Genomic DNA, 25,385 nt, shown 5'->3' with positions numbered 1-25,385 from the left:
ATTAGCCATCTAACCTTGAGAAATTCATTTCAGCACTTGAAGCTGCATCTGCTCTGAGAACTCTCTTCTTGAAGGCCCCTTTCAGCTCACAGGGACTGAGATGACTAAAGATTTCTAATAATGGGAAGAGCTATTACCTCACAAGGGGCCTGTTCTATCAGATGACTCAAGTTAGAAAGTTCTCTGTTATACTGAGCTCAATTATTCCTCCACGAATTCATTCACGGGTCCTGCACACTGCAGTAACACAAAACCTATCTACAGCCTCTACTACATGGTAACGCCTCATTAAAAAGACATCTGTCACATTTCTCCAAAGTTTTAAAATAAAAGAATGCCCTTAAATGCCACTCAATCCCAGGATTCCCAGATCTTTTTTATAATATTGGTTACCATCCTTTCTCTTTAAAGTACCGTGCCAAAATACAATGAAATATTCTAAATTTGTAGTCTGACCAGCAAGTGCTTGCTATACATCTGGTGATGCAGCATAAAACTCTGCTTGACTTGTAGATAAAACAACTGAACATGTAATAACCATTTAGAGGAATACTATCTGAACCACATTTATTTAAAACACCATAATAAAGACACAGCATAGCAAAGTCATGAAGATACAAACTGAGGCCAGATGATGTGGATAGGTTCAGATTCTAGTCATTATATTATTAGATGTTAGCCTCTCTGTTTCAGATTCCTCATCTATCAAATGGGAATCATAATAATTCTTACACTGTAGGATTCATATAAAGAATTGAATGAGTTATCAGACATAATGCATTCAGAACAGAAATACAATAGTTACAACAAATATCAAATAAGGTAGGCAACTTACTTGTCAGTGATTATTTATTCAGGTGATAATCTAAATACCTTTTGTGTGTGTGCATTCACAAGTGATATGAAAAGAAAATAGCTTTTAGTTATTTCCTTTGTAAGTAAATATTGACAGATTAATAGAGAAAAATAAACTGACAGCTTTTTAAGTTCAAAGGATGTGATCTCCCTCTAAGAGAGAGATGAAGTAAACTATATTAACTGAGAGGAAGCTAAGGGAAAAGCGGAATAAATAGAAAGGAAACATTAAAAGAATTCTTAAGAACATTTTGTTCTGTACCACTAAAACCCAGCCTGCTCATTTCAATTATATTATGAATGCATAATTTCTGATATTTGATGTGCCATAAGAGTATGTTCTCATGTTTATTGGTGTCTTTTTATGTAGACTTTTTAAATCCTCATAGAATCATAATCTGAAGCTAATAAATTTTAGTCACATCTGCTGTGGCAAGTGACCCCTGAACTAAAATCCCCCTTTGTTCTAGTGATCATTTAGTTCTAAATATAAGTGTTACCAGAGGGTGCCTGTGTTTCATCAACTGAGTAAACCCGTGTGGATGTGCAGTACCCATGAAGTTTCACACACACCTACAGACCGCCCCCTGAAAACGTTACAGGTGGTTAAATAAATGAAATAAATTACCTTTGTGTTTCTTTCTACTTCAAACAAACCAACAAAAAACACATGCTACTTTCCCTCGTAAACTTCCATAAGAAGTTTTAACAATGCCAGTACAATAATTTCATTAAAATTGTGACTCATTAAAGATTTAGCTTAATCTTCATTAAAATTTAAAGAAAACAGTCATTTGAACAGTATTCTTTGAAGGCTTAACATATACCATGTGATTGTGATGACTTTCGTATCATTAAATAGCTCTTCTTTTGCAAATAACATTTACCTAACAAGGTGAGATTATAATTACATTTATTATTCCCAGTCATCGTTATTAATATGAGATAAAAGTGGAAATAAATCTTTGCTATACCTCTGAAAGATAAGCAGCATGGAATGTTTTCTCAAGATAAAGTTCATCCACATTCTTCCAAATTCCCAAACTTTTAGGAATTGGCAACACACTGCCACTTGGAAATAGGGAGATGACAAACTCGGGAAAATAACTGCCACTTTTATTAAACTGCAGGTATTGTGGTGTACTAGCACATTTAATTTAATCCTTATAATCCTATGAGGCAGGTACTCTTGTTATTCTCAATGACTGGTGAGGAAACTGGGATTTAGAAAGGTTAACCGATTTGTCCAAGGTCACATTAACTGGATGTAGCCAAGTCAGGACCCAAACCCAGGCTGTTTGACTTTCATGGTCTAAGCTCCTATCCTCTACAAATGGGGTAAATTAAAAAAAAAAAAAAATTCTGCGGATAGACATATCCTGATTAGTGAGAAAAGAGAGCAGTGTTTGAGGAAGAAAGAGAACAGCAGAGGCAGAGACTACCCAGATAGAAAGGATTCTGTCTGATTGGAAAGAGTCTTGGATTACACATCAGGAGGTCTGGGAGCCCTTTCCCAGGGTGGCACCAGGGTGACCAAAAAGAGATCAATTCTCTCTAGCCTCATCTGGGAGGAATACATTCACCTACAGCATAGGGTTATGTTAAAGATTAAAATGAAACCTCCAAAACACCATGCAGACAGTAATCAAATTTTTAAAATGAATTTTTTTAAATGAACAACAAAAGAGAACATTTTATTGATTTAACCATCATAGAAAATGCCATGGTAGAACTTAAACTACAAATAAATTACCATTTTTTCTTTTTCTTTTCTCTCTCTCTTTTTTTTTTTTTTTTTTTTTTTTTTTTTGAGAGACTGGGTCTTTCTCTGTTGCCCAGACTGGAGTGCAGCGGTGCAATCTTGACTCACTGCAACCTCCACTCAAGCGATCCTCCCACCTCAGCCTCCTGAGTAGCTCTGACTACAGGCATGTACCACGACACTCACTTAATTTTTTCATTTTTTGTAGAGATGGGGTTTCGCCATGTTGCCCAGGCTGGTCTTCAACTCTTGGGCTCAAGTGATTCTCCCACCTCGGCTTCCCAAAGCGTTGGGATTACAGGCATAAGCGATCATGCCTGGCTTGAACTATAAATATATTAATAAACATTAGCCTAAATGATGTCAAAAATTGTCCTTTTCCATTCCCTGATCACATCACCGTCACCTAAAATCACAAAAAAGTACTTTCATTGTTAGTAAGTTTTATTATGGCTGAAGACACTTGTGAAATCATAAACTCAAACCATGGCTAAAATTAGCTCAATTTGAGTCAATAAAAGTATATACACAAATTTGTCATATCTGTTTCTTTCTTTTTTTTGAGACAGAGTCTTGCCCTGTTGCCCAGGCTGGAATGCAGTGGCACAATCTCGGCTCACTGCAACCTCCGCTTCCCAGGTTCAAGCAATTCTCCCGCCTCAGCCTCCCAAGTAGCTGGGACTACTGGCATGCACCAATACATTCAGCTAATTTTTGTATATTTAGTAGAGATGGGGGCTTTTCCTACCCTCAAGCGATCCACCTGCCTGGGCCTCCCAAAGTGCTAGGATTACAGGCATGAGCCACCACGCCCAGCAAATTTTTGTATTTAGTAGAGACAGGGTTTCACCATGTTGGCCAGGCTGGTTTCAAACTCCTGACCTCAAGTGACCTGCCAACCTCAGCCTCCCAAAGTGCAGGGATTACAGACATGAGCCACCCCGCCCAACCCATATCTATTTATTCATATTGTAAGACCCGGAGCAGAAGAATCTAGCAATACTGTGTGGCCTATAAAAACTGAGATAAATGGACATTGTTTTTTAAGCCACTAAGTTTGTGGTTGGTTGTTACACAGCAATAGAAAACTAATAGAGTACCTGAAACAATTTAGATAACAAAAAAAAAAACAGTTATTAACTCCAGAGTTGAGAGTGAGAGACTGCACAAGAAAGGAAGAGTAATCATTCTGTGCGTAGGTTTTAAATCATGTCCCCGATCCTCTGACATGACTGTCTTAATGTCTGTGGCCCCCTCGAAGCCTGGCCGGCCTTAGTGACTCACTCATACCCAACTGAACGTCACAGAAATGACACTGAAGAACTTCCCAGGTTAGGTCAGTCACTGCCCTGATCTCTAGAACCCATTTTACCAGAGAGTTCAGCACTGGATTTTCAGGCAAAGCACAGGTTTTCCATTTTCCATTTACTATTTACATAGTTTTCATCCACTATTGTACTTTGTCAATATATCACCCTTAGAAACTTCAGGAAGAGGAGGGATGGCTGAAATGAAGTAGAATTTGGCCATTCCTGGATCCTCCAGCCATAATACATCAAACTATACCATTAGCCTCTAACACAAACCAGCCACAATAACAGCATCAGTAGCAGTCACAATAATTGAGGAAGGTAAGATATTTAAATATTTAAAGAGAGGAAGGTTTGTCAATTACTGGTTGAAAACATGTCTCTTGCTCCATTTTATGCCCTGGAAAGTTCTACCAAATTCATTTGCTCTAAAGCCTAAGCAATCTGCCTAACTTTTTAGTCCCTACATTTGTTTTTGTTTCTTTGTTCTTTTATTTTGCTTTGTTTTGTTTTAGAGACAGGGAATCACTTTGTTGTCCAGGCTGGAAAGCAGTGGTGCAATCATAGCTCACTGCAACCTCGAACTCCAGAGCTCAAGCGATCCTCCCATCTCAGCCTCTGGAATAACTGGCACTACACGCACGCACCACTACACCTAGCTAATTTTTGTATATTTTTTTGTAGAGAAGGGGGTGTCTCACTATTTTCCCTAGGCTGGTCTCAAACTCCTGGCTTCATGAGATCCTACCACCAGCCTCCCAAAATGCTGGCATTATAGGCTTGAGCCACTGTGCCCAACCAGTCCCTATATTTCTAGTCCAATAAACTAAAAAAATAGTACTCAGTTGAATGAATAAATTTCTTGAAAATATTTCAACCAAAAGTCTTCTCATGCCTAAAATAAACTTTCATCTTATTAGTTAAAATCAACAAATACTTATGGATAAGGCACCATGAGATAAAAAGGTATGACAGAGTCCCTATCCTCAAGGAGGTTATAATAAAAATAAATAGTTAAAAAAAATTTTTTTTTTCTTTTTTTTTTGAGTCAGTCTTGCTCTGTCCCCTAGGCTGGAGTGCAGTGGCGCAATCTCAGCTCACGCAACCTCCACCTCCCGGGTTCAAGCGATTCTCCTGCCTCAGCCGCCTAAGTAACTGGGACTACTGGCATGTACCACCATATCTGGCTAATTTTTTGTATTTTTTTAGTAGAGACAGGGTTTCACCATGTTAGCCAGGATGGTCTCGATCTCCTGACCTCATGATCCGCCCGCCTCAGCCTCCCAAAGTGCTGGGATTACAGGCGTCAGCCATCAAGCCCGGCCAAAAAAAAAAAAATTTTTTTTAGACAGGGTCTCACTCTGTTGCATAGGCTAGGATCATAGCTCACTAGAGCCTCGAACTCCTCAAGGAATCAACCTCCTGAGTGGCTGGGACTATAGGTGCATGCCACCATACCCAGCTAATTTTTGTATTTGTTGTAGAGATGGGAATCTCACTATGTTCCCCAGGCTGGTCTCAAACTCCTGGCCTCAAGTAATCCTCCTGGCTTCTCAAAGTGTTGGGATTACAGGTGTGAGCCACTATGCCTGGCCAAAAATAAATACTTAACTAAGTATAAGGTAGCATATGCTAAATTCTGTAAGAAATGCTATAAGAAAGATCATGTGCCCAGTTGAAGGGCCAAGAAAGACCTGTATAAGGATTTGAATAATTTCCTACTCCAAAACCCTAGACCTTGTCTTCACCTGAAATTAATGCATGCTTCAAAGCTTAAATTTTGAAACCCTCTTTCAGATTAAACTCTTAAAGGATACAAAATTCTAGCTAAATAGGAGGAATAATTTCTAGTGTTCTACAGCACCGTAGGATGACTACAGTTAACAGTAATATATTATATAGCTTCAAATAGCTAAAAGAGAATATTGAATGTGTGCAACACAAAGAAATGGTCAATGTTTGAGATGACAGATATCCTAATTACCTTGATCTGATCACTGTACCTTACATGCATCGAAACATCACTATGTATCCCATAAATATATACAATCATTATGTGTCATTAAAAAATAAAGAGGATTACAAAACAAACAAATAAATGTTGATTGGCGGGAACCCTTATTCCCCCTCCATGAGGCTCCAGCAGAGAGAGGATTATTCTTCACTGCCCAGGGAAAAGCAAGTGGCTAATCCTACTAGTAGGACTGGTGAAGTTCTTTCTACCTCACCCTACCCCATCTTCAAGTGGGAGAAAGAAGGAATAAGCAACGTTTTGGCCTTAGGTCTCCAACAATTCATCAGAAGCTCTGTATTTAGTGGTTGTTGAATCCTGTTCAGCCAAAGCTGTCCCCTACTCTGTACTGTAGTCTCAAAAACTGAGAAGAGCAGAGAGATGGATGATTTATCAATCCATCAAATATCTAGCAATCCCTCCCTTTCTCTTTCTGTTCAATATGCCCTATAAACCATCAACCCTGGGTCAATTCATTTGTTTGTTCTCTACTCCCACTTAAAAGAAAATGTTATAAGCACAGGGAGTAATGACATTACTAAACCTGATCTCCAATCTTTGGTAAACACCACTTACTACTTAGTGATCATCTATAGGTCCCTGCTCAGTTTCGATTCTCTTTTTCTACAGAAGCAACTATTAAACATCCTCAACTTTCACTCACAGCAGATAACCTTATCCTTCAATTTCACTGAGAAAACAGTATTTGGTTTTGAAATATATAAACTTCCTGGCCACGCTTTCTGCCTCCCGTTCAACGCTGATCTCTTAACCTGCGCTCTGATTCCTATGCCCGTCAGCTTACTCAGCAATCATGCTTCATCAGTCATTCCCTCTCTCTCCTGAGTCTTCAACTTTTGGTTCTAACTATGCCTCCTCTCTTCATATAAATGCATTCAAAATCATTTTTAAAACACAACAAAAGAACAACAAAACTAAAATTCTCTTCTGGCCGAAACATTTTACTAGCTATCTTTGTTCTCCTTTTAACAGCCAAGCTTTTAGAAAACAGTTACCTACCTTATCTCTGCCTGCCTTTCACTTGCATTCACAGTGCAGCCTAATGCCTGCCCCCAGCCCCACCCCACACTGAAACTACTCACATCAATGGGACCAAATGACCTCCAAATTAACAAATTCAACCATCACTTTTCAATTCTTCGACTTGACCTCTCTACAGTATATGACACGTCAAAGCATCTATCTTGAAACTCTCTTCTGCTTGGTTTTTATAACATCACTGACTCCTGAGTCTCCTTTACTTAAGAACGCTCTGAGTCTTTATTGGTTAAACCTTGAATTTTAACATTTTCCCAGGACTCTATTCTTGGCTTTCCTCTTCTCAAACTAAACTCTCCCTGGGGATCAGGGGAGATGGGGAGGAATATTTACACTATGAATTATCCCACATGCCCATAAATCAATAAGGCAACATCTGAATTCATCTGTGTCCTCTCTTCCCCCCACCCTTACCAGTGCTCACCTCTATCATGGCACTGCTGTACACCTGTTTAGCAGTCTGTCTCCCCTGCCCTGGCATGCCTAGGGGATGGACACTGCACACTGCTGTCAGGAGTAGTAGCTTTCCTGGGAGGACTGAGAGTGCGGACGGGAGTGACAACGGAGCAAGAACAATGCACCTTTGAGGACCTAGGGAGTATGTAGTTATAAAAAGTAGCCCATAGGAAAATGGGCTGAACAATGCCAGGAATATCTTGAGGGAAATTATATACATGCACATTCACCTCTGAATTTCTTGTGCTCAACACATGGTGGGAACTCAATCCGTACTTTGTGAATGAAAGAAGTTGGGAAAAAATGGGTTATAATAAGCTTTGAAGAATTGGTAGGATTCTCACAGCGACAGATGGGGGAGGAATCACTGAAGTCAGAGGGAAGAGGAAAAGCACAAGCACAGGTAGAATTGCTGCACTGGTGGGACAGAGAAGGACAAATTAATTGGTAATACTAGAATGCTGAGGCATGATCTTACAAGATCTGAAGACTGAGTTGGGGATGGCATTCGCAGGCAATGGGGAACCAGTGACGCCTTTTTAAGCAATGTGATCTGTGATCAGAAACGAAGAAACTGGAATAGAGCTGCCAAATGAATTACCTAAGTGAGAAGTGAAGCCCTGAACTACGGCAACTGCCTGAACGATGGCAACTGGGGTGAAATGGAGTGAAAGCAGACTACATAGAGAAAATATTATTTTTAAGACTGAAGGTAAATACACTTTTTAAATATTCAAGAACAATGGAATTAATTGAAGTATTAATTTAAAGGAGGTGAAAAACTTAAAGCATTAAAATTAAAAGGGAAAAATTATAAAATTTTTAAAAAGTATATTTAACTCCAGCTTAAATGAGTCATAACTGGTACTGGGTGTTAGAATATACAGTATATTTAAAGTTGATTGTGTTGGTAGGAACTCCAACATGCATAAGTTAACAACAGTTTGCAATTGAACAGGGCATTCTGTACATGCTTAAGAAAGGTCATTCTGTAACTTTTGAGAAGGGAGTTAGCAGAATATAACCATACCGTGAAGCTGTTGTTAGCATTTTTCGTGCTTGCTTCAGCTACACTAGCATCTGAGAGGTCAACTTCATCAAATATCAGAGACTGTTAATGAAAAAAAACATACAAAGACATTAGAAGAAAACCTAACTCAATGCTCTTCAATACATTCTTTCAATACAGGAATTAGGAATAGAAAATGGGGGGAAAAAAAGTTAAGTTGGTGGTACTCTCTGCAATTTCTTCTTAGAAAGGAAAAATAAAAGCATAAAGTACAACTAATCCATAAAACCCCAACTGAAAAGGACTTTAAAGACCTCCTGGGAACACCATTTCAATGCAAATGTTCTGTGCTCTCTGGAAGCATAACAGCTACCACTTATGGGGAACCTGCTGAGTGTGTGGCACTCACATGCACCATGCAATCTCTCTGAAGCTTGTAACAGCTCTGCCAGGGAGGCAGAGGCAATATCATTGTTTCCAGGCTTGCAGGGTGAGAGCTGAGACCTAGTCCTGGCTTAGCTCACGACGAGTAACTGAACCTTCTGAACCTTATTTTCCTCATCTGTAACTATGTGTTCAAATGAGGGAGTGAATTTGCTTTGCAAGTAGCAGGTGACCTTTTTTGTATACTCTTAACATGCAAGGTAGCAAGTAGGAAATCCTAGCCAATAAATGTAATCCCACTTTTAGCACTCATTGTTCACACTCATTCAGCGTTCTTCCAGCAAGGCAGGCACAATGGTGCACCACTAGAACTGCGGAAACTAGAACTTGAAGTAGTTGACAGTTGGACTTGAAACTGAAGTAGACTGTAGAACTAGCCTACTTCAGTTCAACCAATCTGACTGTAAGACTTGTTCATTGACTGGAAGGAATCTACAGTCTAGCACAGGAGATTAAATAGACACAACTAACTTTAAGGTAAGATAGACAAGAGTAAAAGAGAAGAAATACAATGAAATGCTATAGAAGGTCACAGATGATTTATTCAGCAGAAAACTGAACTCTTTCTCTCTCTCGTGAATCATGGAATAAGGAGTATTTGAGGGGATCTTGACGAAAACAGGGAACTTTGTCAAGTGCAGATGGAAAAGGCAAAGTCATCACAATGATGGCAGCATAAGCTCAAACTGGAGGCTGTCAAATAGCCAATGCTGCCTAGAGATAAATGTGAAAAATCAGGATGGAGCCAGATCAGGGACAATTCTGAACATAATGACTTGTAAAATAAGATTATTTTACATGGTTATTACTTCTATAGATACATAAACTCAGAATTAGGTTAGTTTGCTTGTTTTTACCTCCTGGTGTACAACTCTACCAATTATATCAGGAGCATACATTTATAAAAATGAAAATAATTGATTATTCAACTGGCACAGTAGCCAGAAATCCTAATGTTTATTTTTGAATATTAAAATATGAGTTTTTACAAATGGCTTCTCCCAAAACTGTATTATTATTATTTGATTCAACTGTTAAGTAAAAAATATTTTAAGTCTTGATTTGATTTCCATATGATTTTTATTCCTAATTACCAGCATACTGGAGTGATTAGTTTATGTCGGGTACCACGTAAGCTCTTGATGTGTATTTTCTCCTTTAAGCCTCCTCTCAGCAACATGTGCTGTCCACAGCCACTCCACTGGAATATGCTGGAAGTGGATATGGGCTCTTGTCTGAACACAGAGCATGAATTCTTAGCAACAACTGCAGCTCTCTCTTTCTCTCATGGTCAGGGAAAGATTTACAAGGTAAAAGGTGGAAACCAAAATCGTTGCGTTTATTACATCTAATAAGGTTACATTTAATGCTTTATTTTAATTGTCAAGAAAGAAGAAGGGAAGAAGGAAATGAAACTACACTAGGGCCTTCTTAAAAGATTATTCTTAGGGACATGTTATGGAACTGACTCAAATAGACCCGCTTGGGATGGGGTCCACAATGGATCACATTTACACTGAATTCATGTAAGAGCATAATGCTACAGTGTGCTTCCAAGACAAAAACAGCTTACAGAACCAAAATTGTACATCCATCCACAGTCTCAAATGCTTGAAACTAGTATTATCTCGAATTACCTTTGAGTCCTTTGCATAGTAGAGGGTGCGGCCTCGAAGTTTGAAGTATCGCTTTTTCCACCTTTGGAAAGAACTGGTTTGCTTCAATAGCGGTCCCTCTTTAATACTGGTCTAGAGAGAAGCAGAAGCACAATGACACGGTTACAATGAAATTCAAACCCAAATGAAATTCAGAGCCAATGGTGCATTTTCATTAACATTTGGAATAATATTTCTCATGCCTTGCAAATTACAAGAGAATATGTTACTCTCATCACAGCTTTGCATATGTGCAAAGCCCCAAAGAGCAAAAGTGAATTTGACATGATTCTCTGCCCACAAAGAATTCATGAGTAATAGGCAAGACACTTGCACATACATTAACACTTGCAATACAGTGTTATGCGCACACTGCCTTGTATATAGTAAGTATGGTGGAGGTGCAGTATAATATGATTACGAAAAAGCATAAGTCCTGGAGCCAGAAACCTTGGGTTCACCTCCTGGTGCCACCACTTAGTAGCTGGATGATTTCAGGCAAGTTACTAAACTTCTTCACAGCTTTATTTATTCATCTGTAAAATGGGGATGACAATACGACATACCTTATAGGGTTGTTGTGAGAAATAAAAAAAAAAAACACGTTAAAGGACTTAGGGCATGGTGCATAGTATGTGCTCATTAAATGTTAGTTACCATTAGCCAGGTGTTATTTCTAACATATACACAATACTGTGCAGGTGGTCCAGAGAAGGACTCATTAGCTCACCTCAGAGGGAGTCAAAGCAGTGTTCCCAGACAAGGTCCCAAGGTGGGTCTTGAAGGAGTTTATGATGAGAGATGGGGGAAGGACATTTTAGGTGTGTGCAAAGTAGAAAGGTTAAAACATGGATATTTGGGGCATCTGCAAAGAGTTTTCTGCTATAAATGCAGTGAAGAGTTTGCAAGAGGGAGCAGAGGGAGATGCAGCTGGAAGAGGTAGGCAGGGACTCTGTGGCCCTGGGCCAGGCTCTGGTTAAGTGCCTTAGGTATGCTAGCTCATTTCGTTTTCAGCAGCAAAATACTTTGAACCTCTTTGACCTCATCTAGTGTTTCCCTCTCTTGATTTCCTCCATCACAATGGCTGCTTTCTTCTGCAGTGGGCCTACATGCTCCTGCTGTAGGCTGGCACTACCTCCCCTCTCCTCCCTCAGATATCCCTCTGGCTGTCCCCTTCACCCACTTCAGGTCTTGACCATCTTAATGAGACCCACCTGAGTAACTGCGTGTTTCACACTGAAACTTGTGCTTGCTCACCATATTTTCCCCCATCCTGATCTTATTACCCACCCCACGAAGTACTTTCCATCTTCTGACACATAATGTCATTTACTATGCTTATTGTGCTAACCCTATTAGAATATAAGGTCCCTGAGTTTATTATATCTAAAAAAGTTAAATTTAATGTTTCATTTTAATTGGATGGAAAGAAAGGAAAAAAGAAAGCAAACTACACTAGAGTCTTCCTATAGGATAACCTTAGAGGCCATGTCACAACACTGGCTCAAACAGACCCCCTTAGGATAGGGTCCCAAGATGGATCACATTTATACAGCATTCAATAAAGAGTTACCGTGCTATAATGAGCCTCCAAGACAAAAACAGCTTGTAGAACCAAAATTTTAAATCATCCCACTGGATTGCACACTGACAATATCTCCAGTGCCTAGAACATTATCTGGTTCATATGATAATGAGATCTATATGAATAAATGGCAGGTGCTGAGATCATATCTCTGTTTGATTCCACCGTTCATTTCCAACTTTTACACAACATTATTTCTTACTACCATAAAGACATAATATATTGAGAAAAGTTTGTTGTCTCCAGTAAGACAGTTAAGTTGCATTAATATTTACTTTGAATTTCAATAAGAATTTTACTCTACAGCTTGCTCTAAGACTGTCTTCCTGGAACTGTTGTAGAATCATTACCATTTAATCGTAACAAAACACTTTTGAAAGTCAGTACCAAAGAGCCAATTTAGAGTCAGACAGACAGATTTCAAGCCAGGCTCCAGCATACAGTAACAGTATGAACCTGGACAAATTACTTCAACTCTGCACCTCAGTTTTCTCTCCTAAAAATCGGAAATCACAACACCAACTTCACAAGTTTGTTGCATCTAACTTAATTATAAGATAACGCCTGTAGAGCACTTAGCACACTGTCTGGGTTGGAGAAAACATTCAATAGATGGCAGAAAGTGTTATTATTATGATATCATTATGCTATTAAGTCCAGGGAGTGTTTGCCAGGCATCACATTATAAGAGCTTTTTGTAAGAAGTAAATAAGTGTTTGCAGCCACTGTCAGGACAAATAACAGCTGGAGTAGGACTGTATCAAGAGAGGAGGTTATAGGAGACAAGAGTCAGAATATGCTGGACACAACAGGGAGTGTGCTTTTTCTTCTAAGTGCAAAAAGCTAGTGAAATGTTTAAGGCAGAAAAGTGACAATGGGGAAACGGGTGAGAAAGGAGGTGGTGACTCGAATGGCAGCCACGGTGGAAAGCCACTGCCTTAGACTAGGGTAGGGTCTAGCTGCACATCTAAACCAATTACAGCTGCTGGAGTCCACACAGAAGCAATGGTGAGAGAGGCCTCCTGAGAGGAAGCAGTGAGAAAGGCCAGGTGTCGGGAGAAATCTTGCCCTTAATAAGCTTCATGTGGCAGCAGCTAAAAGTGCTCCTGGAGTGAAACTCCAGGCCCCATTTTGCACGAACTCTTAAGAAAAATAAGATTTAATGCCAGCATTCTAAGGCCTACCTCCCCTGCCTTTTTTCTTATAATTGCAACTCATTTTTTATAGTGTAAACCACCATTTCAATGTCCTACCACATGGCGCCAGCTTAATATACACAGGTGGGGATAGGTCATCTTCTATCATCTCTCCCATCACTGGAGCCCAGGACCCAAGTAAACACAGGGCAAACCCTATCACCAAATACACTGTTACCACCACTCACTGTAGCAGGAATTAAGAGGTCCCCAAGTCTCACTCCAAAGCCTACTTATTTTTAGCAATATTTCCTAACATGGAATCCCAATACAGAAAGGAAATAACACGAACAGCAATTCACACTGACTTATATTCTATAACTACCCTTTTATTCCATAAATCACACTAAACTTTTGCTTATAACAATAAAAATTAAAACGTACTCCTAACAAAGGTATTTTTAAAAAGGGGAAAAACATAAATAACAATATAAATTTCTAAATAAGTCAAATTAATATAATTTAAATCTACTGAGGCTGAGAGTGTTAATAGTAAGTGCATATCAGTATTAGCTACATGTCAAAATTATTGGAAATATTCAGATTTATTATGTGACATTTATACCAGAAAGACTAAAAATCCATATTTATCATCTTATTATTTTGTATCTTTTAAATAGTCATACATCTTAAGAATGCACCCCTGAAATAAAATCTATGTTATCAGAATTAAGTCAGAAATACAAACCAAAGGAACCAACATTACAGGAAAGAAAATGTACAGCTTTACTGAGATATCATGATCGTATTAGAAACTGCACATGCTTAAAGTATACAATTTGATATGTTTTGACATACAAATATGGCCATGAAACCACTACCATAGTCAAGATACTGAACATACTTGCCCCAATGAAAACTTTCCTTGTATCTCTTTATAATCGCTGCCTGTCCCCAGGCAGCCACTGGTCTGCTGCCAACAGCTGCTTCACATCCTCACCAACATTTAGTCAGTCACTTTAATTTTAGGCATTCTAATAGGTAGATAGTATCTCATTGTGGTTTTAATGTGCGTTTCCCTAATGACTACTGATTTTGAGCATTTTCCTGTGCTTATTTTTCACTTGCACATCTTCACTGATGAACTGTCTGTTTGAATCTTTAGTCCATTTTTATAATGGAATGGTCTGTTTTCCTATTTTTGCATCTTAAATGACCTTTACATATTCTAGATGCAACATATTTATCTAACATGTGATTTGCAGATATTTCTTCCCAGTCTGTGACTTGTTTTTTCTATTGTATTCATGGCATCTTTTGAAGATCAGAGGGATCCTGAATTTGATGAAGTCCTATTTATCAATTTTTTTCTTTTATGAATCACGTCAAATCTAAGAAAGCTTTGTGTAACCCAAAGTCACAAAGATTATCTTCTATGGAAAAACATTATTTGTACATGCATGACTATTAACCTCAACACAGAATCTAGTCATTCTAATTTTCAGCTGCTCTGTTACAAATTTCCTGTCTACATTGCTTTTTTTTTTTTTAAGAAAATACGAACAGGTATAATTATCTAAAATATTAGTTTGTAGCAATGACTCTGTAGATAGAGACTATTAGAGGAACATCATAAAATGTATAACTTTTTGAAATTTATAATATACATTTTGCATATCTGTAAAGAGGCACCTCCATATCTGAAGAATTAGTGACTTAACGTAGCTAGTATGTAAGTAAGGAACAGACCACAGTTCTCTGCGTTGGCTTTTTGGTAGCAAATGGTGAAAGTACAAGCTAATCCAAATCTCTGTCTTTTCTAAAGTTAGTCACATCTTTTTATAAGGCTAAAAAATATTGTGGTCTTGGATCATATACATTTTTTAGTCAAATCAAAGAACGCCTTGCAAAATTATTTGGCTAAAGTAATTATAATTCTTAGTGAAAATTCATGTTTAACTCCAAAACATGCCCACTCTTTGTTACATTCTCTGAAGACAAAATTTCCTCCTATTCATCTACATAGGTGGAGCATGTCTTCTTGATCCATGTTTCAAAATATGTGCACACATCATATGCAATGACATGATATGCTAAAAGTCTAATCTAAAAAGCTTTCCCAGGACCTGTAGAAAACATTAAGAATTATGAAGAAAGACTGACACTGTCTGTTATAATTTGATGTCCCCTCTGAAACTTACGTTGAAATACAATCCTCCATATGGCAGTGTTGAGACCTACAGCCTTGAAGAAGCTATTAGGTCATGAGTGCTCTGTCTACATGAATGGATTAATCCATACATAGAGTAATGGTTAATGGATCAATAGGCTGACATGAGAGTGGAACTGATGGCTTTACAAGAGGAAGAAAGATCTGAGCTAACACATCAGCATGCTCAGCTCCCTCGCCATGTGATCCTCTGTGTTACCTTGGGACTCTGCAGAGAATCCCCGTCAGGAAGAAGGCTCTCACCAGATGCCCAGCTACGCCCTCGGACTTCCCAGCCCCCAAAACTGTAAGAAATAAATTCATTTTCCTTATAAATCACCCTGTCTCAGGTGTTCTAAGCAACAAAAAATGAACTAAGAGACTGCCACTCTTTATGTGGCATAATGAGATGCTAAATCTTGTGATGACGTCATGAAGCACTCATGCCCTCTCATTCCACTTTCTCTTTCTGTCTTCTTTCACCCTTTAGCTTCTCCCTTTGGTCAACAACCAACATATATTATAAAAGTTCCACCAGATATTATGTAGTCTAGCTACAAAGAACTATCATATCCCTCATCAAGAACCTAATTGGGGTAGTGGGGAAAATTTTTCATGCTGCACTTCAGAAAGAAAAGTCTGACTTATGAATATTTCAAACACAAACGGTCATTAGTAATGAGAAGGTCCTTATTCTGGCTAACTGTGTAAAGGACTCTTGAGGGGGAGACTCCATGGCGGAGGAGAGGTGTATTCTTCATTGATCACACAGACAGTGTCCACTAATGAAGCTCCAAGTGAAGGACTCTCTGTGTCCCAGGAACTTGGGTTCCAAGTTAGAACTAGGAGTACATCTTTCCATAGAAACCATGTCATAAATTTGCCTTAAAGTTTAAGTCCCCATGCTATTCTCTCATGTGTCTAAATCCCAAGGATACCAGTTGCCTAATACTTCTATGGGTGTAGTGGTGAGAAGGAATGAATCCTGACACAGCTGCAGAAAAATAAACAGGAAGGTCACTGGTAAATTAGGAGGTCAATCTCAACTGAGGATAGGTTTTACCTGCCTTTTGCCCTAGCCTGGATTATAAACTACTTGGAGTCCAGGAGGTCTATCTCATTTGTCTTTGTATCACTACTGTGAAGGTTCTATAATTTACGTAAGTACAGATGCTCCTCAAGTTACAATGAATATACTAATAAACTCATCGTAAGTTGAAAATATTGTCAGTCAAAAATGCATTTAATACACCTAGCCTACTGAACATCACAGCTTGGCCTAGTCTACCTTAAACATGCTCAAAACACTTACGTTAGCCTACAGGTGGGCAAAATCATTTAATACAAAGCCTATTTTCTAATAAAGTATTGAATGTCTCAGGTAATTGAATACTGTACTGAAAGTGAAAACAGAATGGTTGTATGAGTACTCAAAGTAGTTTGTACTGATTTCACATCATCAGAAAATTGGAAAATCATTAAGTTGAACCACTATAAGTCAGGGAATGTCTAGTGTGTGTGTGTGCATCTGTGTATGTGTGTGTGTGTGTGTGTGTATATGTGTGTGTTTAATACATATTACTACTTTCATAGAAAAATGTGGTCTAAGTTCCAAACAACCAGTTCATAAACAAACTACTTCTGAAACAAAGTCTAGTTGTGAATTGGGGTCTGCACATAAAAAAGAAAATGGGCAAACTAACGTCTGTGACAGTGGTTCATAACTTGGTTGGATCAAGATGCCTTTTCAGAATCTGCTGAAAGTTGTGAATACTATCTCTCCAGAAACATGCGTGCGTGCACGCACACACACACATAATACACACACTGAAAATTACATACAACTTTAGAGGGTTCATGAACTTTCGAGATCCACCGTAACTAAAAATGATGGCCTCTATATAACAATAAATTGGATTAGTGTTTTGGTGGTTGCTCTTTAAATAATTCGATTAGTTTTTTTGGTTGTTGTTTTGTAAATAAATCAGTCCTTAATATGGTTATGAGTAACAAACATTAATTCTTTTAAACTTTCTCTTCAGTTAGCTTAATGGTCTCCTATACCATTCGAAACAGTGTAATTTGATATTACTTGAGGTTAGAGAGCAATAACTAAAAAATTTTGAGTTCCAATTTTCTGTTGCATTTTCAGCAGTAGTTAATAATTATATAACCAAACATATCCTAAAATATACAGGCATTTCCTAATTCAAAAGTTTGAAATATACTTATTTATTCAATTTGAAAATTTTACTTTTGAAGATATACTACATAGTTATTCTTCCCAAGATCATTAAACATTATTTTATAAAACTGAAAAGCTTACCCTAAGAAAAATTAATTTGAACTCAAATGTTCATTCCTTCAAAACACAAAATAATACATTTTCATTCCGTGTTTTCAGTCCTAGTTTTTTTTCAAACCAAGATTGGAGATGTAGAATCTTTGGGTAACACATTATTTTCACTTTAGACTAGGAATGCTCAATTAGCATCCACACCTCAATAACCTGAAATAATCAAACAACAGTTCAGAGTCTCTAATGTCCTATCCAGTTTCATGGTTCACTGCTTCATAAAGTGTGCACTTGTGACTCACAAAAGGACACTACCATACAGAAAGGTCAAAATATAATATGAGGAAAATATAACTACAGTGGAAAGGAAGTATCAAAGTTGTATTATCAATATTTTAATGAGTTATTCTTCAAAAAAAAATTGATCATTTATGATTAAAAAGAGAATGTGCAAAAAATAAGAGATATAAAAATCAAGACTTAATAGTATGTTAAATAATTAACCTGATCAGAAAGAAATATGAAGTGTTCATTTAAAAATATACAGATTACATGGCACAATGCGAATATACTTAAAGCTACTGAAATGCACATTTAGAAATGATTAAGATGGTAAATTTTAGGTTATAAAATTTTTACCATAATATAAATAATTTTTTTGAAAAGAAGAGATTACAACACTGTTAAATGTCCCAGAAAGTCCTTGGGATAAGAGCTAAAAACTTTTAAGAGGGTAATGTAGCTTCTAGTCTAACAAAGTTAGTGAGAGAAGGAGAAAGAAACTACATTGACTATCATGGAAGAGCCATCTCATCGTGTTCAGAACTGAAGACTTATGGCCTAGCACCGACCACAGGACTGCTTTTTGGACCAGACTGCAGATGACCAGTAACACCATGGGAAGCCACCTCGGCTAAGAGGAGGTCTCTGAACTTTGTCATGTGACATCATGCTAGTCTTCTGTTACTCTAAATCCTTTCCTCTTCTTTCAGGTGCTTGCTCAGATTCACTCGCATACAAATGCTTTCTTTTCCTGAAAATGCCTAAAATATGCGACCCAGTCAAGCCCGTTCAATACAGTCCTATTTCAGGAGCTTTGAGGAGAAATACGGGAAGCCTGTTGTCGCTGCCAAGGGGGATTAGGGAGAGTTATATGGTGAGCTGCATCACTGTAGCATCTGGCGTCACCCAAGGTAGGCAGCCCATAATTCTTAAACCCAAACACAGAACATTAAAGTGCTATAAAAATGTATCTTGGCCAAAGAATAAATCATTTGGAAATTCAAATGGCAGAAGTGGGTGTATTCGGATTTTTGTAAAGTTCTGTTTAAGGCAATGGGGAAGAAAAGTTAATGTTTGGTCTATTTATGTCCTAAAAGTACGGTTTTAAAGAAATGTAAATAACCTACTTCATTCTCCCATGGTTATGTGGGTAATTTCCTAAAATGAAAATCTAGTTAAATTACGCCACCGCTTCAAGCCCTTCATTAGTTCTCTTCTGCCTTCCATATAAAGTCCAAGCTCCTACATGTACCATAGAAGGCCCCTATGCAGCCCTCCAAACGCATGGCCTGCCCCTCCCAAGCTCCTTCCTCTGCCCTCCATATCCTCTGCTCCATTTATCTGTCTTGAAATCTATTCATCTCAACATTCATCCAGCACCATTAGCCCTGGGAAGGCTTCCTTGACCCTGCAGGGGGAGGAAGACGCCACCACTCCCACCTTTGGGTCTCTAATACATCCTTATCCTGTCTGTGTAACAGCACCTATGATGCTGAATAGTGTCCATCCACATGTTTATGGTCCCACCAGGTCATGGCCTTTAAGAGGGCAAAGACTGCATCCTCCCCATTTTTGTAACATCACCGTCTACAGTGTTAGGTAACACATCAGAGGGCCTCCACAAATAAATGTTGGTTGACTTGACCTAAACAACTTTTAGCGATAGTATAAAATAGTATGTAAGGTAACTATGCATTTTAAAACAAAGAAAAAATTAGAAAACGGGAAAGCCCTGGGCCCCTGATTGAGGGGAAATGGTATCAATAAGTAAACAAGAAACACAGGCTGGAAATGCTTTTATAGTTTCCAGGGTTCAGCAGATTTGAGGCTGTTTCTTTTCACATGTATGAAAATGGACACAATGCTCAAAGGCATATGTCTAGAGGGGCAGAAAATGTCTACCCTGATTTTTTATGAGAATATTGTGCATTTAGAGATGTTCCTTATAGAGTCATTTTCAAAGCAAATAATTTACGTTTTTTCTACAGAATTATTACATTCTTCAAATCTTACATAAGCATGGATTAATCTCCTGTGATGTGTGAGGCGGTGGTGTACATATAAAGATGTATAAGATGTAGTCCTTGCCTTCACGAAGCTACAAACCTATGTTACAATATACAAACAGCTAATTTGAAATTCTTGAAGAAAAAAAGACAAAAACATTATTGCCGTCCTCTAAAAGATGTGATTAAAAAGATTTAGCTGGGAGGCAGTTATTCACATGAAAGCTAATCCTCAAAATAAACTTCTGTTTATGTACGGCTAAACAAACACTTCTTATAAAAGAACAAGCATAACCAAAAAGTGATTAATTTGTAACAGCTCTAGCAAATATAATTATATAATCAAAGTGTGGTTAAGAAAAAAGCACGTGGCTCCAAATATTTCAAAATAATGAAATATTTTTGAAGATATTTCAAAATATCTTCAAGTGAAGAAACAAAGATTCATTTTTTTAAATCATGCTATTATATTTGATATTAATGTTCAACCACAATAATAAAGTTAGTAACAAATATAAGAAATGGTTATAATCAGAGTTATGGTTAAGAATCTGTTAAAAACAAGTATGCTTTAGTTTTATTTTGTTCGCAAATTCTAGGATGAGGCATAAACTCGCCCCTCCTCCCAAAAAGGGCTTAGAAACATTTATATTAACTGCCATTTAGTCCTATAATCTGTCAGTTAATAGGTTTAGTACTACCTGACCCTCATGAAAAATCCGTAAAGCCACATAGACTCCAACTGGAACCTAATAACCTAGTTTAAAAAAATTAAAAGCAAAAAGATCAATGAACCTGACTTTGGAAAATCATTTTCAAAAAATAAAAGCGTTACAAGTTGAATAAATTCTTATCTAGCTGGCTTTCTGAGACTGTTTTTAGCCCAGCGTTTTAAAGCTGCAGAATTGCTCATTTCATGCCCTTTGCTTAAAGAAAATAAAGGTAATTTCTCTTTTAAATTATATACACACATGGATGCTCCAGGATTTCACCTAAATTTTCAGAAACGCCTTTGTGTCACAAGTTGAAGCTGCTTAGATGGAAAACCACTTTAATGCCCCAAGGAGAATGCAACTTTAAATACAGCCCTTCGATGAGCCTTTTGTAAAGCTAAGAGTCCTTGAAAAATCAGGCACTGCCTGAGTTATCCAGTAGGTGTACACTTTCATATGCGATGCTGACCTTTAGAGGAGCATTAAACAGGTGTGTAAAGTGCAAAGGTCAGTGATGATGCATGTCTTTTACAGATGCCTTCAAGAATTCCAGAAGAACCTCTAGCTTCTACCAGTCATGTCCCAGCATGACCTCCACTTCTCATCTAGGGAATGGAATTTGCTGTAATGGGAGAGATGGATCAAGGGAGATTTCAATACTCTACATTTTATTTGTGTCACTTCTTTCCTATCTCTTCTAATTCCTGTCTATTCTGTCCTCTCAAACAAAGAATTTTTCTTTGGCCTATATATTTCCTTATTCATTTGTCATATAAATTCCAGGAAAGCTGTGTTAGGCTTTCTTGGATGTCTGTACAAAACCTGTAACATCATGAATCTACCTGACCATCTTTAATGGTCAAACGAAGCCTCTATAGCTAACAGACTTTCACCTCTGAAATGGAAATAATGCCTGCATATCACTATGTGCTATGATGCTATGTGAGGCAATGGATTCAAAAGATATATAATTCTTTAAAAATATGATATGTCAAGATATTATCATCATAATAAGTCCTCATCCTACGCATTATTTGCTATGGAAAAGTTTTTGTTCCTTAAATCCATCCCTTTCCACCCCTCTTGCTATTGCCTTAGTTTGGGCTCCTCTAATTCTCTTGGACTCAATAGTTTACTAGGTGCTCTCCGTGCTATCAGTTTTTCCCACCACTAGTCCATTCTTTCCACTGTGGACAAAATTATCTCTGAAATCCTGCCAAACTCTGGTTCAATATGTTCAAGGTGTGCCCATCACCCGCATAATTCCAGACCTCTTAGCTGGGCATACAATACTCTTTTGTCCACAAGTGTCCCACCTTCCTTAACAGCCCCATCTTCAGCAGTCCCCCTAAGTTCCCCTAATAGTAAAGTAAAAGAGAAGTACTTGGTAATCCCCAAATACACCATGCTTCCCTGTGTCCAAGCTTTTTCACCAGCTCTCCCTTCTACTCAATATCATCCTCCACTGCCTCTTCTAAACCTCCCACCCCATCCCATCCTCCTTCAAAACTCAGGCCACTACCACATCCTTGGTATCACATCCAAAGCTCTATGCTCATGCATTATTTACAGCATTAATCATGCTGCATAGGGAATTTTTTTTTTAATGCCTGGGCCTCTCCTATAGGACTGAGTTCCTCAGTGACAAAAACTATATCTCATTTATACATAGAAAATAATTAATACATATTAACTAATTTGTTGAAGAATCAGGAAACAAAAAGTAAGAAATTAAAGGATTAAAACTTTTTTTCTTTGATTGATAACAACTGGAGGAATTCAGTGGAAAAAGACAATTCAATTTATCTTTCCAGCAAGTCAATATATTGACAGGAAGCATAAAACAAAAATAGACCTGACTCCTGAACAAGAGTCCCAGGCTGGGTTCCACTTCTGCCTCCACCATTTGCTAGCTCTGTGACTTCTAATAAGTAATCATATCTATGAACCTAAGTTTTCCCATCTGTAAATAAACAAACATCACCTGCCCTGTATTCCTCAGAGTTGTAAGGAAGAAACAAAATGATGCACAAATATCTCCTGTAAACTCCCAAATGTTATGACGTATCAGAAGTAAGGTACCGGTTGAGTAGGTCATACTTTGGGGAAAAAGGTGTTTTTAGTGGGACTGATACAAAGTACATAAAGAGACCATCCTGAACAAGGGCCTAATGCTTCTATTTGGATACATTATTGCACAAAACCCTAATTTAACCACATAAAGAAAATGTCTAAAGTTTTCTAAATCTTAAACATAAAAGTAAAAATCAATTATGAAATTGTATTTAATATAATAATGGAGCATGGTTTATAACACACTATGTAATATTATTTTACTTCTTAGAACACCGATCTTACCTTGTTTACCAGTGAAAATTAGGAAAGGATTAGAATTGCTGCTGGATAACTCCACTTGGATACCACTGGCTCTTCAAAATTCAATAAGCCCCAAACTAACATGTCTGTCTCCCCGAGTAGCCTGCATGCTCAGTGAGAGCAGAGGCCACGTGTACCTCAGTCACCACTGGAGCCCTGGCACCAACCAGAGTTCCTGGCACAGATAATAGCGCTTAGTAATGATGCACTGAACAAATGAATGAATGAACACCGACATTCAGATAAAGTAGCTGAGATGGCTTTTGGGAGAAACTTGCACAGAAGCCTATCTTTAGGAGCTCTTCAGGCAGACCCTCGGCAGGAACCCAGCAGCACTGTGAGAACTCCAGCCACAGGTGCCTATTTTGTGGCGGGTCATCTCCTCACTTGCAAATGTCCCTGTGGCAAATATAAGCAATTAGCTGTTGTCTATTCTGGGCTTTTTCCCCCCAAATTAAAAGCCATTCTGCTTTTATCCACTACCACTTCACTGTTATTAGGGGAAGCCATCTATCTTGTCTGCATTAATATTATCTTCGTGGAGGGGACGGGTATACAGAAGAGGTACACATACAAAATGTGTAAATGAACTACTATTTGTAGATAGTGACATTAAAAGATAGTACATTTTTCTATCCTTCCATATTTTATCCAACAGTTAAACTTAACATAATTTAGTTTGAAAGGTGGCCAAACACAAACCACACAGACCCACATTTTACCCCATCCTAAAGCCTATCTTCACCACAGGTTTGCCCTTCAATAGATTGTGTCTCCTATCGTAACACTGCTTTTTCTTTTTATTTACCCTTCTAAATATTTTTGTGTGATAATAATATGAGAACTATTTTTCCCCACAGCCATGCTGGAACTCATATCTGAGTAACGACTGCTCCTCCTCTCATAGATCTGGAAGGGAAGTCATTTGATCTTGCTCTGATTCAGTCTGTCAACCTCCTCCATCGGCCACCTGTGAAACTGCTTCAAGGCTGGCTTTCCTATCAGCCTCCAGACTTCTCCCATCGGCTCCTTTTGACTCCAGACTCTTGGCTTTGTGCTGGTATCCTCCTTTCCCCGTGCGAATTTTGTCCCACCATGAATTTCCTACTTTCTTAAAAGTGAATGTAAGCCTCTGTATTTAAATAAGGACACACACGACACTAAGCTCTATTAAATATGCCATTTGCTCTAAAGTCTGGCTGATCATTACCTGGAGACCTTTATAAACATTAATACACCTTGATTCAATTGGTTTAGAGTAGGGCATAGGGACCTACACATACTAAAATCTCTTTTGGTGATTGGAATTATCAGGCTTAAAAGACTCTTATACATACAATAATTTGCATAAACCCTTTAAAAAGGTATAATTCAGCACTTTTGTTCCTTTTCCCATGCACCTTTAACTAATATCATTAAGTGTAGCCACTTACTTTTATCTGGCTCTGTGCATTTTAAAAATCTGGTGTCAAAATCTTCCAAAAACACATATTTAGGAAGCTCTGCCCGCAACCAGGAGTAGGGGGAGAAGCTAATTTAGGTTTAATGACTGAGGATGCTCACTGTAGCTCTCCCTTCTTCAGGGCCAGCCACCCACGAGAAACCAAGCTACACTCAATTATGATCCGAACAAAAGCCAGATCCAACTGCAGATGAAGACTGGAATACGACCTCCAATGAGGGAATAAGAGCTACATGGGTACTGGACTCAAACCTGTGTGCTGGGAAATTTCTGGACGGGGGCAGAGAAGAACGGCCTCAGCTGCTGTACGCTCCCTTTTGTGATATGTCCATCCCCGCACTGTCACGCTGACTCGCCAGGAAAGCAAATGCTGGTGGGAGAACTGCAGTGGGTACAAGGGGAGCTTTGGAGAATGATGTCCCCGCTTACAGGGGAATGGTGGTGAGGGATGTTTCTGGGACCAACGTTTAATGACAATGCAATCAGATGATGAGGGTGATTTGTCATTTACAACATCACAAAACATTTCCCTTTTTATAAACTGCCACCAGGAGCAGTTGTCCTCAAGCAGTTTGGTGTAGCAGGATCATCCGAGCTTTTCCCAAATACATGTGACCAGGCACTTCGAACCGGCCATCCAGAACCGAAGCAGCTCAGCCTCCCCATTCCAGGATGACTCTGAGGAATTCTACAGCTGTGAAACAGAGCTCCAAAGCCACGCAGGGCCAGGCATGGTGGTTCACTCCTGTGGTCCCACCT

At 38.4% G+C, this 25,385-nt stretch overlaps 1 protein-coding gene across 7 annotated transcripts in view; it reads right to left on the bottom strand.

Moving 5' to 3' along the window:
- The window catches only part of DGKH (diacylglycerol kinase eta), a 202,145-nt gene that overhangs the window by 99,576 nt on the left and 77,184 nt on the right, over positions 1-25,385 (bottom strand). For 4 of the 7 annotated variants that reach the window (XM_050766169.1, XM_050766176.1, XM_050766172.1 and 1 more), the window contains exons 3-4: positions 10,544-10,654; positions 8,484-8,564 (exon numbers count right to left, since the gene is read on the bottom strand). In XM_050766169.1, coding sequence (XP_050622126.1) covers positions 8,484-8,564; positions 10,544-10,654 — 192 coding nt within the window. Of the gene's footprint in view, positions 1-14; positions 8,459-8,483; positions 8,565-10,543; positions 10,655-25,385 lie in introns of those variants that run through there. The other 3 variants (XM_050766175.1, XM_050766173.1, XM_050766170.1) reach the window with 2 other exon arrangements.

Source organism: Macaca thibetana, chromosome 17 (assembly GCF_024542745.1).
Source record: "Macaca thibetana thibetana isolate TM-01 chromosome 17, ASM2454274v1, whole genome shotgun sequence".
Lineage (NCBI taxonomy): Eukaryota > Metazoa > Chordata > Mammalia > Primates > Cercopithecidae > Macaca > Macaca thibetana.
This window is presented reverse-complemented; position numbering and strand designations above follow the sequence as displayed.